Below are 17,473 nucleotides of genomic sequence, written 5' to 3'. Positions count from 1 at the left end.
CAAGAGGGAAGGCAGGCCAAGTCTAGCAGCGCAGTGAACAGCCACAGCCCTCAGCAAGACACTCAGCAGGACACTCTGCAGGACACTCGGCACGACACTGCTGAGAATGAGCTGTTCTCTCCAGTCAGTCCAAAGAGCAACCATCACACAGCTGATGTAGATAGACCATTCAAGCAGAGGTCAGTGACCAGAAGTAGTGACAGTGTGGTCAGAGACCCAGAGGTCATTTATGATGATGTGCCTGCTGAGAACCTTCAGAACCCAGTGCCAGGTGAGCAGTTTGTAGCTTTTATTAACCACCACACTGTACACATCGTACTGTGGACTACATAGTTTCAATAGACTGACACATACAATAGAAGCTTAAGACACAATAGTATTTTATTAAATGAAACTACACACTACACTAATTTGTTCATCTGTTGGCATCTATGTGTAGATGTTGATGACATCTATGAGGACATCCAAAGACCCGATCAGCGTGGCTCCAACAGCTGGAGCTCCAGTGAGTTTGAAAGTTATGATGATCTGTCTGACAGTGAGACTCTACCTCCAGCCTGCAGCAGCAACAGCAAGGTAACTCATTCAGAGATTTTAAATGTGAACAACCAGGAACACACTACAACTGGTGTGCTGCAGCGAGATTCCTGTCCTCTGTTAGAGGGTGCAGGTGGCTCACTGTGATGAAGACATGACTTTCCACAACACTGTCCAGGACTTGAATCAATTTTCTGCACGACATGTTTCAATCTGTACAGCATGTGCAGTTATCACCTTTAATGGTATTTGGAAACACCCAACAAAAATGATAAAATAACAGTATGATTCTGGCCTGTCCACATCAACATCCTGTAGGAAAGGGTGGATTGGTGGATAAATGCAACATTAGCTGGCTTTTGCTGAATGTAATTTTGCTCTGTATTGGCTAAACATCAGTGCAGGATAAATAAAGAAAAATTACAAAACACTGCTGCAATAACTGCCCTTTCAAACAAAGCCTAGATATGAACAACAGATACTGAATATTTAAAACATATATTGGTCAAGTACTTAAGTATATTTAGCAAGTAACATGACAGCACACAGATGGTGAAATACAGCGTGCTACCTCATGGCTTCCAGTGCTAGCTTCAAATATTGCTGACTGTTAGCTGGATTAAACACAAGTGCCAACCTACAATTTAATGCAAATTGATGGTATGTTCATTCACTGATGGATACCATTTACTTAATATGTAATATGCATCATGAGTACATCAGTCATGTTGAGGATAAGGATGTGACATTTTTGTCCATATCCAGGATGTCTGCTCATCAAATGTATTTTATTTTCACTTTTTGCTTATTATTGGAAAATTTTCTCAAAAAAAACCAAACAAAACCTTACTTGGTAAAAATTTGAAGATTGAAGCTTGACATAACTGAAGCTGAGGTAACTGACTTTGTCGACTTCCATTGTCTCTATTGTAAGCTTAAAAAACCTCACTGCTGGAATTTTAGGGTTATGGTTAATGTTAAGGTTCTGACCTAATATTCACACATGGACAATCAGCAGGGAGGGGCTGTGTGTGTGTGTTTTATTACCTTGCATGAGGTTATATTTTCACTTGTGCCATTTGTTTGACTGTCAGCAGGATGACACAAAAACCACTGAAAAGATTTCTACCAAACTTGGATGGAGGGTGGATCTCAGCCCAGAATAGATAGAACTCTCCTGATCAGATCCAGGATTTTTTCTAATTTTCTTCAACATTGTGAGATAGAACGTTTTTTTCCACAATGTGGACATTTTCTCCACTCCCACTAGCTTTGTTGTTGTATGGACCTCATAATTTTGAACTTTAGCATCAGCTCCTGTGCTCATTTTGAAGGTTACTGATATTTTATTAATGGTAAGACTAACAGTCCAGTCAGCCTGACTAGTCTGTGTGCCCACTTGTCAGAGGAAATATAGCCCTTTCACCTCCTCTGTGATCTTTCAGAGCTTTTGAGTGGCCTGCATGTTCCCAATTACCCTTTTTGTGACATGTTGCACTTACTTTTTGATGCCAGGGAATTTCTTTCATCAGTGCCAGGCTTAGTGCATCTCCCACATTCCTCCATTTTGAGGGTTGCATGGTTGCTTTTCCCATGTGGCAACCCACCCTTTTTCTTTCATGTGCCTTCACATGAAGACTCGGAGTGGGGGTATGTCTCGATGGGTGCACGTTGTGGTCGGGGCTTCATCATCCCCCAAACGGTATTACTGGGTTATGCAGAAATGTGCTTGATGGATATTGCTGAGGTGGCTGCGGATGTAGCTGTTGTAGGGTTGGGAGGACCAGCGGCCAAGGACTTGGATTGTGAGCAGCCTTTGTTGATGATGTCAACGGCAGTGAGGTTGTCTGAGTGGATGAGGATAACCTTTCTGGAACATTCGTGCCCCCAAAGAGGTTCAGCGATTATGACCGGATAAAGTTAATAGAGGGCAGAGTGGGGACCGTTCTGGGGGCCAAACAGAGGCAAACCATCTGCCGCTGTAATAGCTGTGCAGCGCAGCGTACGTGTACAGCTGGTTGTCCTCTGGTTGGGTGATTCGGTCATCGTAAAAGAAAGAAATGCCGTTTCATGAAGACAGAAAATTGCGCCACGTTCTCGGCTCCATTTTGCAGGAGTCATCCAGGGTGACGTAATCGTAGAGGGATGGAATGGCGGAAGAAAGGGAAAGAAGGTGGGAGATGAAGGATCGGCCCTGGGGGATAATGTGGATGGCGTTATTGAGGTGTCTGAGCAGGGAGAGAAGCTGGCGATTGGTGCAGCGGTGGGCAAGGAGGTAGTTGGATATGAACGAGGAGGTACGTCGTAGCTTACGTAGGCCGTCGATCAGCATGGTGACGTGGGGATGAGAAACGGAGGGGGCTGGAGCTCCGGAGATTAGTTTGATGAAGAAGTTGATGCCGTTGAGATATACTTGGATCGTGGAAGTTTTGATTTTGAGAACCGTATGGGCATATGTGATGAAGCTGGTTATTGTTACATTGTCGATGGAGGGGAAAGGGAGGTTGTGAAGGGTATGGAATGACTTGAAACTGCACCATCCGGTGTAGTAAGATGAAAGGGTTTTGGTTTAGCGTAAAGGTAATTTTATTTGAATTGATAGAAGGCTTGATGAGGGTATGAGAGAGGGGTCTAGGGTAGTTGGATGAGGGAGAGAGGGGTCTAGGGTAGTTGGATGAGGGGGAGAGGGGTCGAGGTAGGTGGATGAAAGAAAGGAGGGTCGAGGTAGGTGGATGAGGGAAAGGAGGGTTGAGGTAGGTGGATGAAAGAAAGAGGGGTTATGTACGTTGCACGAGACGGAAAGGGGTTTCAAGTGCGTTGGACGAGACGGAAAGGGGATTCAAGTGCGTTGAACTGCAGGAAAGGGGGGTCAAGAATCCGAGCCTGGTGCCAAGGATTTGAATTTCGGGGATAAGAAGGGCGGAGCTTGTGCCCATAAAGAAGTGTGGAGATGGCGACTGGATACGTTTGGAAGGAAGGGGAGAGTGAGTTGAGGGGCCAACCAGTGGTGCACCATCTACCGCCGTAGTGGCTTCCGAAACTACTAAGAGTGTGGCGTTGATGCACGGCTGGGTGAGTTGGTCATCGTAAAAGAAAAAGAAAAATATGCCGTTCTGGAAAGAGAGGAAGTGACGCCATGTTCGTGCTCCATTTTACAGGAGTGACTGAAGGTGATGTAGATGCGGCGGGAGGGAAGGGGGGGTGGCAGGGATGTAAGTGGGAGATAAAGGACAGACATTGACGGCTGGTGCGAACAGCGAAGTCAAGGGCGTCCGAGCAGGGGGAGGAGCTGGTGCTTAGTACAGCGGAGGAGATACGATGTAGCTTCCCGGTTGGGAGGGAGGCTTGGGAGGTAGGTGTGTCGGGGATGATGCCAAGGAATTAGAGGGATGTGCTGGATCCTACACTAGGTTTGACTGTGTACTTACTGTGTAACATGCTGACTGTTTGTGTCTGTGTACAACTACGCCACGTGCCTTTAAGTGCCCCCCCCCCCCGGATATATATATATATATATATATATATATATATATATATATATATATATATATATATATATATATATGTATTTATATATATATATATATATATATACATATACATGCGTGGGTCTCTGCGTGGGTTAAGTCGCATTCGTGGTGTCTGGCTGGAGCCGCTGGATGCAGAGTAGTGGACGATGTGCTGCCGGGGGACGTGGATGGTGGAGTGCAGGCGTGGTGGCTGCCTGGCTGGTTGTGCCTGAGTGGAGGTGATCACAGGTGGAGGAGATTCGGAGATGACGGAATGTTCGACGAAAAGATCATCGCCAGAGGGATTAAGAAACAGCTCTTGGTTCGTCGGGAAGATGGTAAGGTTTTCAATTTTTTAGCTTCGAAATGCTTGTCTTAGTTCAAATGAATGTCAGAACTTGAGACCAACAGGTGAGAAATGGTTAGGCTTGCATATATAGATTTCGCAGGTGATTGAATCAGGCTGGGCAACATAGGTGGTTGAGTTAATGAGGCACAGATGGTTAGGTTGGCGAGACGCAGGTGGTTGGATTGATGAGACGCAGGTGGTGTGATTGACTGGGCCTGGGTGGCAGATCAGTGTTACAGGCTGAGCCTGATGTGTATGACTTGTTGTGTATGTGGAGCTGTGTGTGTGTGTGCTTTTGACATAAGAGGTATGTGACGTTAGTGCGCTGTGTGTGACGTCAGTATGGTGTGACAGAGTTTACTGCGAGTTGAGTGTGTGCACGTTGTGTTGAGAGGGGTTGCAGCCACAATGAAAAAGAGGCTATGTACTGCGCCGTGTCATGAGATCCTGCAGATCCTCTCGTTCAGACAAAGTCCCGGGTTTCGTTTTATGTTTTGCTGCATCAAACCAGAGACCCCTTATTGCGGTGCGGGATCTGCAAGCTGGTTAGTTAACATCAGCGAGGAGGAGTGGCATGGTCCAGTTCCTGAACCTTAGTTATAATAACTCCATCTGTAGAGCCTTCCTGTCCTGGGCCATGATGAACCATGCCAGTTTGTGATGTTTCCAGTCAGGATGCTTTCTATTGCTCCTCTGTAAAAGTTGACCAGAATCTTGCTCCTGAATTTAGCCTTCCTAAGTTTGCATAGGAAGTAGAGGCTTCTCTGTGCTTTTTTAACCAGGGTGGTGATGTGTGATTACCATGATAGGTTCTCAGTGATGGTAATTCCAAGGAACCTTGAACTGTTCACCTGCTCCACCTCAGCTCCACTGATGTACACAGGGGTGTGTGTCTTTGCCTCCTTCTTTCTAAAATCAACAATCAGCTCCTTGGTTTTGCTGACGTTGAGCAGTAGATTGTTCTCTGTGCGCCACTCTGCAAGATTGTTGATTTACTTCTGATATGAACTCTCATCGTTGTTTAAAATACGGCTGATGATGGTGGTGTCATCCTCATACTTCACAACAGAGTTCTTCTCTATTGTGAAGTCATGGGAGTGCAGTCATGGGTGTACAGTGTGAACAGGAGGGGGCTGAGCACACAGCTCCGGTGTTGAGCACTAGAGTAAAGGAGGTTTCACTGCCAATGCGAATGACTTGTGCCAGCCTGAAGTCAGCCATCAGCTGGAACCGCTAAGTGAGAGCCTTTTTGTAGAAAGTAGTCGTCAAATTCTTCCCAGTCTTTTTTTTTCTGCAGTTCTGGGGTAAATTCAAAGGAACCAGTCATCTTTTCAGCCTTGCTTCCCATAGCATAAATCAGAGAACTTACTTGACTCTTCCTGACATAAGAGACTGAGCTGACAGACCAAGTTCGTACCATATGTCAGGGTAACAAAGTGACTGGACCTTCTGGTCATAACAACTTACATTTATTACATTGATGAGAATTCTCTGCAGGTTTGTCACCACAAGTGACACACTTCAAAGTCATTCAACCCAATGTTGATATCAGAATAATGGTAAGTGCGTCTTTAAGATCAGGTAAGCTTTCTGGCTGGATCCAGAGGAGAATTTAGAACTTTTTTTGTTTTTTTACATTTACATTGTTGAATTGTGACTAAAACTGACCTCAAAAAGTCCATATTGATCCAACCTAAAAATCACCTTGGTGGGGATTAACCATGACTAGTTTCTATGTAATGTACAGTATGAATGAAACCTGGTTTAAAAAAAAGAGGAAGTGAATTATTTCTGGCAGTCCCTCGCTCTGTCAGCATTTCTGTCTTCTGCTTTTGTCACCATGTGTTACTCCTGCTGTCGGACTTTCCCCTCTCAGCTCATGTGTTAGTGTTTAGAAAATGACACTGAAACACAAGTCAGCTTTCAGTGTGGAGATGTCATGAAGTAAATCATCAGGAATAAGGAGTTCATCAACTGTTTTTAAATGTGGAGGATGTCTCACAATGTTTGGGATAAGCTGGATGTTTTTATGAGCGTGTGAGGGAGGACTGATTTGTCTGAATGCAAGACATTCACTAATATATGAGGTAGGTGCTTTGTCTTCTGAAGCTATAATCAAGGTAAATAATTGCAATAACTGAAATTCAGAATGGATCATTTTACTTTGAGTACAGATGGAATCTGGAGACTGAAAAAGGTTTGGGCAACAAAACTACTTTGAGGTTTAGGCAACAAAACTACTTTTTCTGGTCTTTCTCCATGAGCTGCTAAGCTATGACATTACAAAAACGTGATTGGTCAGTTTCACTGACGGTCCTGCAGCAGCATTATTTATAATGTTCCAGGAACAACACTAACACAGTGATATCGGATTATGTAAAATATCAGTGTCGAAGTCTCCAATGAAGTAAACACAATAATAATTAAATCATGTGTAATACTGGACCTCAGATGAAGGGTTCAAGGGTTTTTCAATGACTGATTCACCAACTCCATGAATTTTTTGCGTTAAAGGTGTAGTTGTTGACCTACCCATTGTGATATTTGATTGAATTCCTGGCATCCGTGTATGAAGTTGCTGTTGTTGCATTTTCTTGTTGGAATGTTTTCTTCTTGAAATGTTGCCAGGTGTGTTAATCTTGAACCCTGTTTTTCTACTCTGCTGTCTGCTGTTGAATGCCAGCTGCCTACAGATGTGCTGAGACTAAAGGAACGTTGTGCTGTCACCAGTAGGGAGTTGGCAGTGCGTCTCAGTTCACCTCATGTTACCCACATCAGACAGAGCTGTGACACTAAGGTGGGGTTCTGACTGAAACTAATCACTCCAAATGTTTTGTCCCAATCTCTCAGGGCTTGTTCTGCTGGCCTGTAAAAGGTGTCAGATCTTAAATAAAAAAGATGTCAGTGGAGAATCTGGGATCAACCAGCAGAGTAATGAGATACAAATGAGGGCTGAGTTTAGTCAAATTGAATGAGTTCATTTTTAACAAATATTTGTTTTAGATTTTACTATCTGCAGTAACCTTGGTTAATATACTTAAATTATGTTTTCCAGGTGCAGCAGTTGATGAAAGCAGCAAGGAATGGTACCAAGGACGGTTTAGAAAAGACAAAGTTAGCTATGATTCGCAAAGTGTCATTCCTGCAGAGAAAAGAATCAGGTACAGAAACTGGAAGTGAGATTATCAAGGTCACTCAAGGTATTCAGTTTGTGGAAATCAGATTTATAGTATCTTTAAGCCCCAAGAAGTGTGCGAGAAGAATGCAGAAATGATTAATTTCTTATCAATTTCATCATGGCAAATATTTATGGAGACATTTAAAACCAGTCCTGTTGAGGCGTTTGAACAAACTCCTAGTGGCAGACAGGTATAACCATGGGCAATATGATTAACAGGCACAAAAGCTCCAACAATTGCCAACCACATCAGCATATCAAGACAAAACTAGACACAGAAATGATTGTTTTCCAAAGACACATCTGTTGTTAAGCAGTACATACTTCTTTGGGGTAAGATGTTTTGCAAAATATTTGCAAATGTGAAGTCAGAAAATAGAATGTGTGTGTTGTGTGTGTGTGTCTTTATCTGTGTGAATAAAGTGGTTGTGTTTTTATTTTGCAGGCGAGGGAAAGGATGATGCAGGTTACATGGATGTGTCTGTGTGTGACTTAAAGCACCCTCCTCCACAACTATGCCCCATGCCAGAGGGGCTCAATAGTCAGCAGGTGTGTGCATATTCTCATGATTATTGGCCACGTGCACATGCCAGTGTATCAAAATGACCAGATAATCTTGGAAGGCCATTTTATGTTCATCAAAATGAGCCAAAATGAATGAGTTAGAAGATTAAATCTAGCACTCAGTTTAATTAGACAGCAGAATATAGTTTGAGGGTATTGCATTGTAATGATTACAGATTCAGATCTATCAACGGCCCTTTTCACACAAAGACTCCACATTATCGCCGCAATGAAGGCTCACCGTTACGCTGCCTCACCTTTATGCCGCCTTTGTTTGTTCACACTGAACTAAGCAGCGCCGACATATAGCTGCTCAACTGTGTCATTTCATACAGCACACTGGCGGTACAGAACCAAAAGAGGTGTGATGGTACACATCATGACATTTACATCTCTGTTGTTTTTTAACGTGTTTCCACCTGCCATCTAAACATGTTAATAATCATATGGATGCTGTTTTTAAAGTGTTGTAATTGACATTCTGACCCACCATGTATTGTGAAAAGTGACAGTTTCGTTATTCACACAAAATGACATAATTAGATAATTGCCATCAGTAAACAGCGGATCCTGTCTGGCTCTCACTCACAGGGAGGGAGGCTGTTTTCTGGGGGAAAGTTCACTGAAGTCTTGGTCAGCAGGGCTGACTGTTGCAGTGATTTTTTTCTATATAAGTTTCCAGAGACAGTAACAACAACACAATAGTGGAAGGTGACAAAGTACATGTGAGTTAAAATTTTTTGCTCTGAATTGCGTCACATAGTCACCACCATTCAACTGGGGGAGCTGCCTGGCTCTGCTGCCAGGGACAGTCGCTGTTTTTCGGACAGAAATGTGATGAAGAGTTGATAGGAGAGACAGGATGATCCACGTATCACTGTGCTATTATTTTTCCTCATATAAGATGCTACCAGACACTACCAGTTACCGCATTACTGTTGTTTGGTCCTGTAACGTTGCTTTGTGGGTTGAAGTGAGGGACATTTCTCTTTTATTGGATGAGTGAAGGATCTATTTAGTTGTCAGAGTGTGAACACCATTAGACAGACACACTCCTGTCCCATGCTGCCGGCTTTTCCATTCACACAGAAGCCATCTCCCCTCTATTGGAGTTTCTACCTCCTGTGGCGGATCAGACCTGGAACGAACTGTCCCCCCACTCCGCCTCAGTAACTTTCACACACCGCCTTGAAAAGGCATTGTGAATGGGGCTAATGATTAACTGACGTATCTGCAATATTTATCAATTGTACTTCAAATATGCAATTGGAATTAAATACCTCCAATTCTCACTTAGTGGTCAGGGCTCTTATTTTGCCACAACTATGTCAAGAACCAGGCCTTTAGGTGAAACAGGTGTAGAGTCAGTTGCTTTTCAGATCTCGTTCCTGTACCATGTTTTCAGGTTGTCCATCTGTCCCATTCTTGTCAACAATTCATATAATAAGTATGACAAATATTATACAAATGTCTAATAGGATAAAATGATGAAGAGAAGACATTTTATATTCAAAAGGTCAACGGTCAACTTCACTGTGGCATCATAATGTTTTGCCCGACATCTAGCCATAGCTTAGAAACAGCAACTTGACTGGTACACAGAGGCACACAACCATGATGTGTTAATTCTAGTTTTTTACCTGGCCTTTATTAGTGAAAGCCTTTTATTTGATTTTGCTGGCCACTGCTATTATTTGAGACACTGTCACTTTGCTAATATTAGCTTTTATTTTACATTGTATTGGTGAAACCCTTTATAGTTACTGCAGATATGTTTAATCTGCATCAGTGTGAGAGTTTTTCACTGCCTCTTCCAGGTGGTCAGACGTCTCATCCTCAGCTCCATTGTGCAGAGTGAGAACAGCTACCTGGACTCTCTCAAAAGAATCCTGCAGGTGAGTCACACATTCAGTTCTTCAGTTCTTGTGTGGAGAATATCTTATGTTGACCATAACATTACTTATTTTACTTAAAAGTCCTGATCCTAACCCCTAACCCTAAGTTACAATTCAATTCATTATTTAGCTTTAGAGAAATGATAAAGTTCAGTAGAAAGTACGCACTTATTGCACTACCTTGCTGATAAAGAGATAAAACGCTGCGTATGCCATATAATCCTGGCCATCTACAATTTGTCAAGCTGACCTTTCTTTGTCTCTCAGGAGTACCAGAAGCCTTTGCTGGAGCCACAGAACTTGATCCTAAACCACAAGAAGGTGCGCCAGATCTTTTACCGTCTGCAGGAGATCCATCAGTGCCACTCAATGTTCCAGATTGCCCTGGCATCCCGTGTGGCTGAGTGGGATCACAGTGAGAAGATAGGAGACCTGTTTGTAGCCTCGGTTAGTCACACAATCATTTCTTTCTTTTCTTCCCTCTGATGGGTGTCCAGCAGATCACACCACACCCGCCATCTGTAACACAGATTTTACGTTATACAGACATTACATTAAACAGCAGTTTTCACAGGCTGAGTGGATGTAAACATGACAAATACATTAACTGATCTTTGTGTTTTAAATCTGTGGAGTGCCCCTTTAATATATAGCGCCTGAATAAAAGTTATTTTATAACACAGAAGGAGCTACTGTTTATCGTTGTATTGATGGCAAAAGTACTTCACTGCTGGAAAGATGGCTCTTGCATAAAACTGGACTGTTTTTACAGTAGAAAGACACAAAATTGGTCGTGCATGAGCAGAGAAAACAGAGATAAGGGCTCCCTTCTGCTCAAAAGGTAGAAAACTTACAATAACCAGAATGCACTGCGCCGCACCAGACCAATAAACACTCCTGCCGATGGGTGACGCACTGCTGTGGGCGGTGCTTGATTTTGGCAAAACACTAAAAACTGTTTCTGAAATATTCTGTGTAGTGAGAGAATCTTGGTTCATATTTGATCAGCACTGCCTTGTTTTACAGTTTGATTAAAGCCTCTGTTTTCACAGTACAGAAAAAATATGGCAGCCACTTCTGGTTCAAGATCTTTCTCTATTTCAGCTAAACAGTCACTAAAATCTCTTTCTGAAAACATTTTAAGGCGGAAATACACAGTTTAGCAGAAGAATCTTGGTGTGTTTATCAGCACTGTAGTTTAGAGGTTGATTAGAGTTTTGTGAGACGCCTCTCACTCAATCCACTATAATTAATAGTTTCTTTTTATGACTTATTGTTGTTTTGATTGTGTTTTTGTGAGTACCATAAATGAACAACAGCTTGCATTTGGTTGTACAACCCTGTGTTGTAGAATGAAAAATAGATGAACCTTGTAACCTGAAACATCAGCCACACATTTTTTATCTTTGGAGTCTTTTGCATCTCCACTAGAATTTTTTGCAAATCTTTCAAAAAGAACACTGGCAGTGAGTTTCTGCAGAGGTCGTTTAAATCAGTGTCCATGAAATGAAAACAGTTTTCTTTGTCCCTGCTGTCTGTTATAATACCACAGTGTCCTAATGTCACACTCTTTCCTCCACAGTTTTCAAAGTCCATGGTGCTGAACGTGTATAGTGACTACATCAACAACTTCACCAACGCCATGGCTCTGATCAAGAAGGCCTGCATGTCTAAACCTGTTTTCTTGGACTTTCTCAAGGTGCTCAAAATTCGTTGTTTAAAACCATTTCAACCATATAGTCCAGCCTTGGCTCTCTTCTGAGTATTTCACTTGTCTGTCTGTTGGAACTGAAACGCATCTATTTTTATCTAATGCTTTTGTTTTGACAAATCGACCAGCCACATTACAGTCTGCACTGAACATTCACTGAACTTGATCCATTTAAAAAAAAGCTGGTATTAATTTTTTGGTAGTATTAATTCATTTTATTAATGATAATAATAATTACAATAATAATAATAATGATAATTATGATGATGATGATGATGATAATAATGATCATGATCATGATGATGATGATGATAATAATTCAATTCAATTCAATTAAAACAACTTTATTTGTCCCCGGGGGGCAATTAAAGGCACGTGGAGTAAGTTGTACACAGACACAAAACAAGTCAGATAGAATAAAATAGACTAAATAAAGTCTATTATATAATAATAATGATGATGATAATGATGATAATAATATTATTATTATTAATAATAATAATAATAATAGTTATACACTCCTGAACAAAATCTTAAGACCGGGGGAAAATTATTAATTATTAAGTATTCGTATTTCGCGGTGGTGGATCGTAACCAGGTTGTAAGTAGAGCTTCAAAATGCAAAAAGAAGAAACAGGAGCAAGAGACAAAAAACATAAAGTAGGCAATTTATTGAAAACTGCATTTAAACTCAAACAGGCTGTTCATCAGCTGATCAAAAGTTTAAGACCATAAGCCCAAAAAAACTAAAAAAAACAGAACTAAAAGGTGTCAAAAAAGGACTCAGTAGTGAGTAGCCCCACCGTTCTTGTTGATCACGTCAAAAATTCATGTAGGCATGCTTGATGCGAGTGTTTCCAGGAAGCTGGTAGGAATGTTGCTCCATGTGGTGAAGATGGCTTCACGAAGGGCACCCACGGTCTGGAACTGACGTCCGTTTTTGTAAACTTCCCTTGCCATCCATCCCCAAACGTTCTCAATGGGATTTAGATCAGGGGAACACGCAGGATGGTCCAAAAGAGCGACGTTATTCTCCTGGAAGAAGTCCTTCATCAGGTGGGCGTTGTGAACTGCAGCGTTGTCCTGTTAAAAGACCCAGCCATCACCGCACAGACGAGAGCCCTCGGTCAAGAGGGATGCCTGCTGCAACATCTCCACATAGCCAGCCGCCGTTTGACACCCCTGTACAACCTAAAGCTCCATTGTTCCATTGAAGGAAAAAGTACCCCGGATCATGATGGAGCCTCCTCCGCTGTGCCGCATAGAAAACATCTCCAGTGGGAGCTCCTTGTCATGCCAGTAATGTTGGAAGCCATCAGGACTGTCCAGGTAAAATTTTTCCTCGTCAGAGAATAAAACTTTCCACCTTTCAATGTCCCATGTTTGGTGCTCCCTTGCAAAGTCCAAACGGGCAAGTTTGTGGCGTGGGAGGAGACGTGGTTTTCGAAGACATTTTTTGTTCTTTAAGCCCTTCTCTTGCAGATGCCGTCTTATGGTTATTGGGCTGCAGTCAGCATCAGTAAGGGCCTTAATTTGGGTCGAGGATCGGCCTGTGTCTTCACTGACAGCCCGTCGGATTCTCCGGCTCAGTGCAGGTGAAATGTTTTGGGTCTACCACTTTTTTGTCCCATAACCCTCAGGATCTTTTAAGAAATTTAAAATGACTGTCTTACTGCGTACAACCTCGGCAGTGATGGCGCATTGTGAGAGGCCTTGCTTGTGCAGCTCAACAATCCTGCCATGCTCAAAGACAGAAAGCCTTTTTGCCTTTGCCATCATGAGGTCATGACAGTGTGAATGTCTGACAAAAAATGACATGAAAGCCAGATTTTAACACGGATTTTGACTTTTTAAGGCTATGGTCTTAAACTTTTGATCAGCTGATGAACAGCCTGTTTTAGTTTAAATGCAGTTTTCAATAAATTGCCTACTCTCTATTTTTGTCTCTTGCTCCTGTTTCTTCTTTTTGCATTTTGATGCTCTACTTACAACCTCGTTACGATCCACCACCGCGAAATGCGAATACTTGTAATTTTCCCCCCGTCTTAAGATTTTGTTCAGGAGTGTAGTAATAATAGTAATATAATAATGGTAAGATGATAATGATAATAATGGTAATGATAATAATGATTATGATAATGATTTTGTAACCTTCCCTAATGTTGCTGTAGACATGATCCAGTATATTCAGACCTCTCGTAGGACATGTCACATGTTGGTGGAATTTGGGGAGGACATTTTTCATCTTGGTTTGACTAAAGTCTTCAGCTATAATGAAAACCCCATCAGGGTGAGCAGTCTGCAGCTTACTGATGGCAGATAGCAGGATGTCCAGTGCTAGCTTGGTATTAGCGCTTGGTGGAATGTATACAGCCATAACAACAACAACTTTAAACTGTAAAACTGCCATTTAACAAGCAGAACCACAATCTCTAACCCCATCCACTGGCTACTGAAGAAGCCAAAACCAGCTCACAAGAAGTAGGCAGACAGAGAGATGTCACAAAAAAACATAGCAATTTATTATTGATCAGTAATGTACTGAAATGTAGAAATGGCAGTGTTGAAGCTATAACAGAAGCTCAGAGCAAGGCTAAAGCGGTGAGGAACTTAAAGGCCTAAACTGATGTTGATGTCCTCAGACTGAGAGACAGAGAAGTTCATGGTGCTTTAGTGATTTTAGTGAAAAAAAATACTGACAAAAACCTTTATGGGTTTCCATGTGACTTTTAGAAGAAGCAGGCATCCAGTCCAGACAGAATCACGCTGTATGGCCTAATGGTAAAACCTATCCAACGCTTCCCTCAGTTCATTCTGCTGCTGCAGGTGAGTAACACTGAGTAACACACATGAGTACTCTGTTGTTTCATCATCATCATGTAAAGTTTGACATAATAGTGTAAATGAAATGAACAATAAAACATGACCTCCAGTCATTGTCATTATTCTTCAAATGTGCTACAACCTGGTGGACATGATTGTGGAAAAATGTCTTCTGGACACCTGACAGCTGCCATCTGGACCTGAAGGATCTGATGAATCATGACTACATTTGGTTAAAAATTAAACTTTCTTGTTTTTACCCCTGTAATGGCAGAATTTCCATTCATCCAGGATCTTCATTAAATGAGCCAATTAGTAATAAACTACAAATAATTGGGATTCAGTTGAAACAACTGATTGCTCATCATTGTGCCTGTTCACTGATTTGGATCTCTGATTATGAAGCTCATCAGCATTTTCAAACAGGAAGTGTAAACCTTTCAGTAAAGAGCAGTATGTGATGTGCGGTCAAGTGAAACATTTGGTTTCATTTCAAGGCCTGACACTTAGTTGGAGTTTCTGACAAGACAGTGGAGATTATCATTCCAACGGCAGTGTTTAGTTGTCCTGTGGTGGGCTGTTACACATCTACTGAGCTTAGATGATGGTAAAGCAGTTATGGGTGGTTTAAAGGTTAGAGTGAGACAGAGCTAATGAGTTCAATATTGGATCAGATGTGATTGAATTGAAGGGGACTGTTGAGCCTTAGCAGAGGTATGCACTCTACTGATTGCCATTCTAGTTGTGCATTTTGTTACATTTTTTATTCAATTATTTTGGTTTTTAATTGCATCAGTCCTGAAATGTTCTAATCCTGGTTCAACCATGTAAAGCACTTCGTCACTAATATTATTTATTTATTATGACAACAATATTTGTTATCTTTTATTATGTTCATTGATATATCTCCTTCAGTTGTGTTGGTATCCCCCTGTGAGGGATATAATATTGTAAGAGGTGTGAAAGCGTCTGTTGAACTCTCTGTACATTATGATGTTCCCTGTCACCCTCAGGTGAGGTAGCATTTGATGTTGTGTTGTTGTTGTTGTTGTTTTGTATCAGGACATGTTGAAGAACACTCCCAAGTCCCACACTGACCGGCTGCCTCTGCAGCTGGCTCTCACTGAGCTTGAGACCCTGGCAGAGAAACTCAATGAACAGAAGCGTCTGGCTGATCAGGAGGCTGAGATCCAGCAGATAGCACACAGTGTGGGCGACCGCAACCTCAACAAGGTGACACAGGATGTATTATAATTCATGTGCATGAGGTATTTATGAAATCAACAGATTTGTGTTGATGAAGGTTCTCAGTCATCCAGGTTAGGGTTAATCTAGAATCAACAGGTTAGTGTTTTCTGGACTGAGAGTGTAGTGGTATTTTGATTCAAAAATCACAAGGCTATCCTTACTATTAACTATTTCCTCTATGTTAGAAGAAAGTTCATAGAATGTCCAGAATTAAAATGGTTCATCTTCTGGGGAGCAGGAATCTGTCCATTAAATTTCATGACAATGTCCCTTGACCTTGAATTTACAAATTTCTTGTGTGCATGGAACTATCTTGGCCTGATGATGGTGATGGAGGGCAAGGGAGTGGAGGGTCTTCAGCTTCAGAATCAGCTTCTGGCAACCATGCTGATATTGATCTGACCAGTAGACACTGAGATACGCAGATAGTCTGCAGACTTAAAACTGCATTTTATTTGTAGATTGTGAGCGATCTGTATTTCAGCTCCAAACAGGCTCTACAGAAGCTGATTTGTATACTGGAGTTGAGAGTGTTTTAATGAGTGAACTGCTTTGTGTTTCCAGCTGCTGAACTCAGAGCAGAGGCAGCTGAGTCAGTGTGAACTGCTGACTGAAATTGTTTATGGTGATAAAGGTCAAGTTCTCAAGTCGAAGGAGCGAAAGGTCTTCCTCCTCAACGATACCCTGATCTGTGCCAACGTCAACCTGAAGTAAGTACATTTGTTTTAGCTGTACAATTTCTCCTGTTATCTCCATTACAGTTTAGCTGTAAAACCTGATATCAGAGAGGATAGTTTAAGATGAATTTCTGAATTTGGGGTCTTAGTTTTCACTGAAAGGAACAGAATTTTGTCTCATCAAGTGTCCTTTATGGAGGTAGGTCAAATACATGTTGAGCCTGGCTTAGCACAAAGACTGGAAGCAGGGGAACACGCTTTGCTCTGTCCAAAGTGAAATGAAATACCTCTTTTCAAGCCTCAGCTCTGTATCATTTACATGGTGTATTGTTTTTTGTGGTAATTAAAATATAAATGTAGAAATGAGATTTGGCTGTTTTGGAACAGTTAGTGTTACAGTTATTATATATCCCACAGCCTTCTTTGGCAAGTGGAACATACGAGGTACATTTATTTATCATTGTCAGTATCCTAATAATAATGAATATTAAACATGATTTAAAGAGCACCTTCAAAAACAGAGCTGACAAAGTGCTTTAACAAACAAGCAAAAGCAGGAAACTCAGGAAGACAATATTACAGAATAAACGCTCAACAGATGAGCCAAACACAAGGAAGCCTTGTCTAAAGTGGTTTGAAACAAGAAGGCAGAACAGAAGATGTAAAAACACAAGATAATATAAGTCTTTACAAGTAAAAGGAATAAAAGCCATAAAACAGGCAAGATCAGAGAAAAAGGTAATGCAATTAAAGAGATGATTTTACAGATGGAATCATAAGTTTACATATCTACATATATCTTACATATCAACTGACTAAACCTGCTGGATCAAAAATATACATACAGTAACTTGAACGATACATTTTGGTGATCATAGAAAGTTTTGTGAATCAAATGTTCTTTGTAGCATGGCCTCTTCTTCTGAGTGATTCTGATTGATAACAGCTGGTGACTTTTCTGGGCCCATTTTAATAGGGCTTG

The 17,473-nt window shown here is 41.5% G+C and overlaps 1 protein-coding gene across 1 annotated transcript in view; it reads left to right on the top strand.

Moving 5' to 3' along the window:
• The first annotated feature begins 229 nt into the window (after positions 1 to 229).
• LOC140999781 (rho guanine nucleotide exchange factor 10-like protein) overlaps positions 230 to 17,473 on the top strand; it is a 53,319-nt gene continuing 36,075 nt past the window's right edge. Inside the window, exons 1-11 of the mRNA XM_073470310.1 lie at positions 230 to 271; positions 440 to 576; positions 7,079 to 7,192; positions 7,451 to 7,556; positions 8,019 to 8,122; positions 9,955 to 10,032; positions 10,300 to 10,479; positions 11,615 to 11,731; positions 14,477 to 14,569; positions 15,629 to 15,799; positions 16,379 to 16,524. Of these exons, the coding sequence (XP_073326411.1) occupies positions 7,463 to 7,556; positions 8,019 to 8,122; positions 9,955 to 10,032; positions 10,300 to 10,479; positions 11,615 to 11,731; positions 14,477 to 14,569; positions 15,629 to 15,799; positions 16,379 to 16,524 (983 nt within the window). The 5' untranslated portion in view covers positions 230 to 271; positions 440 to 576; positions 7,079 to 7,192; positions 7,451 to 7,462. The remainder of the gene's footprint in view (positions 272 to 439; positions 577 to 7,078; positions 7,193 to 7,450; positions 7,557 to 8,018; positions 8,123 to 9,954; positions 10,033 to 10,299; positions 10,480 to 11,614; positions 11,732 to 14,476; positions 14,570 to 15,628; positions 15,800 to 16,378; positions 16,525 to 17,473) is intronic.

Source organism: Pagrus major, chromosome 7 (genome assembly GCF_040436345.1).
Source record: "Pagrus major chromosome 7, Pma_NU_1.0".
In the NCBI taxonomy this organism is placed as follows: Eukaryota; Metazoa; Chordata; class Actinopteri; order Spariformes; family Sparidae; genus Pagrus; species Pagrus major.
The sequence above is the reverse complement of the archived record's forward strand: the minus strand, read 5'-3'. Positions and strand labels throughout refer to the sequence as shown.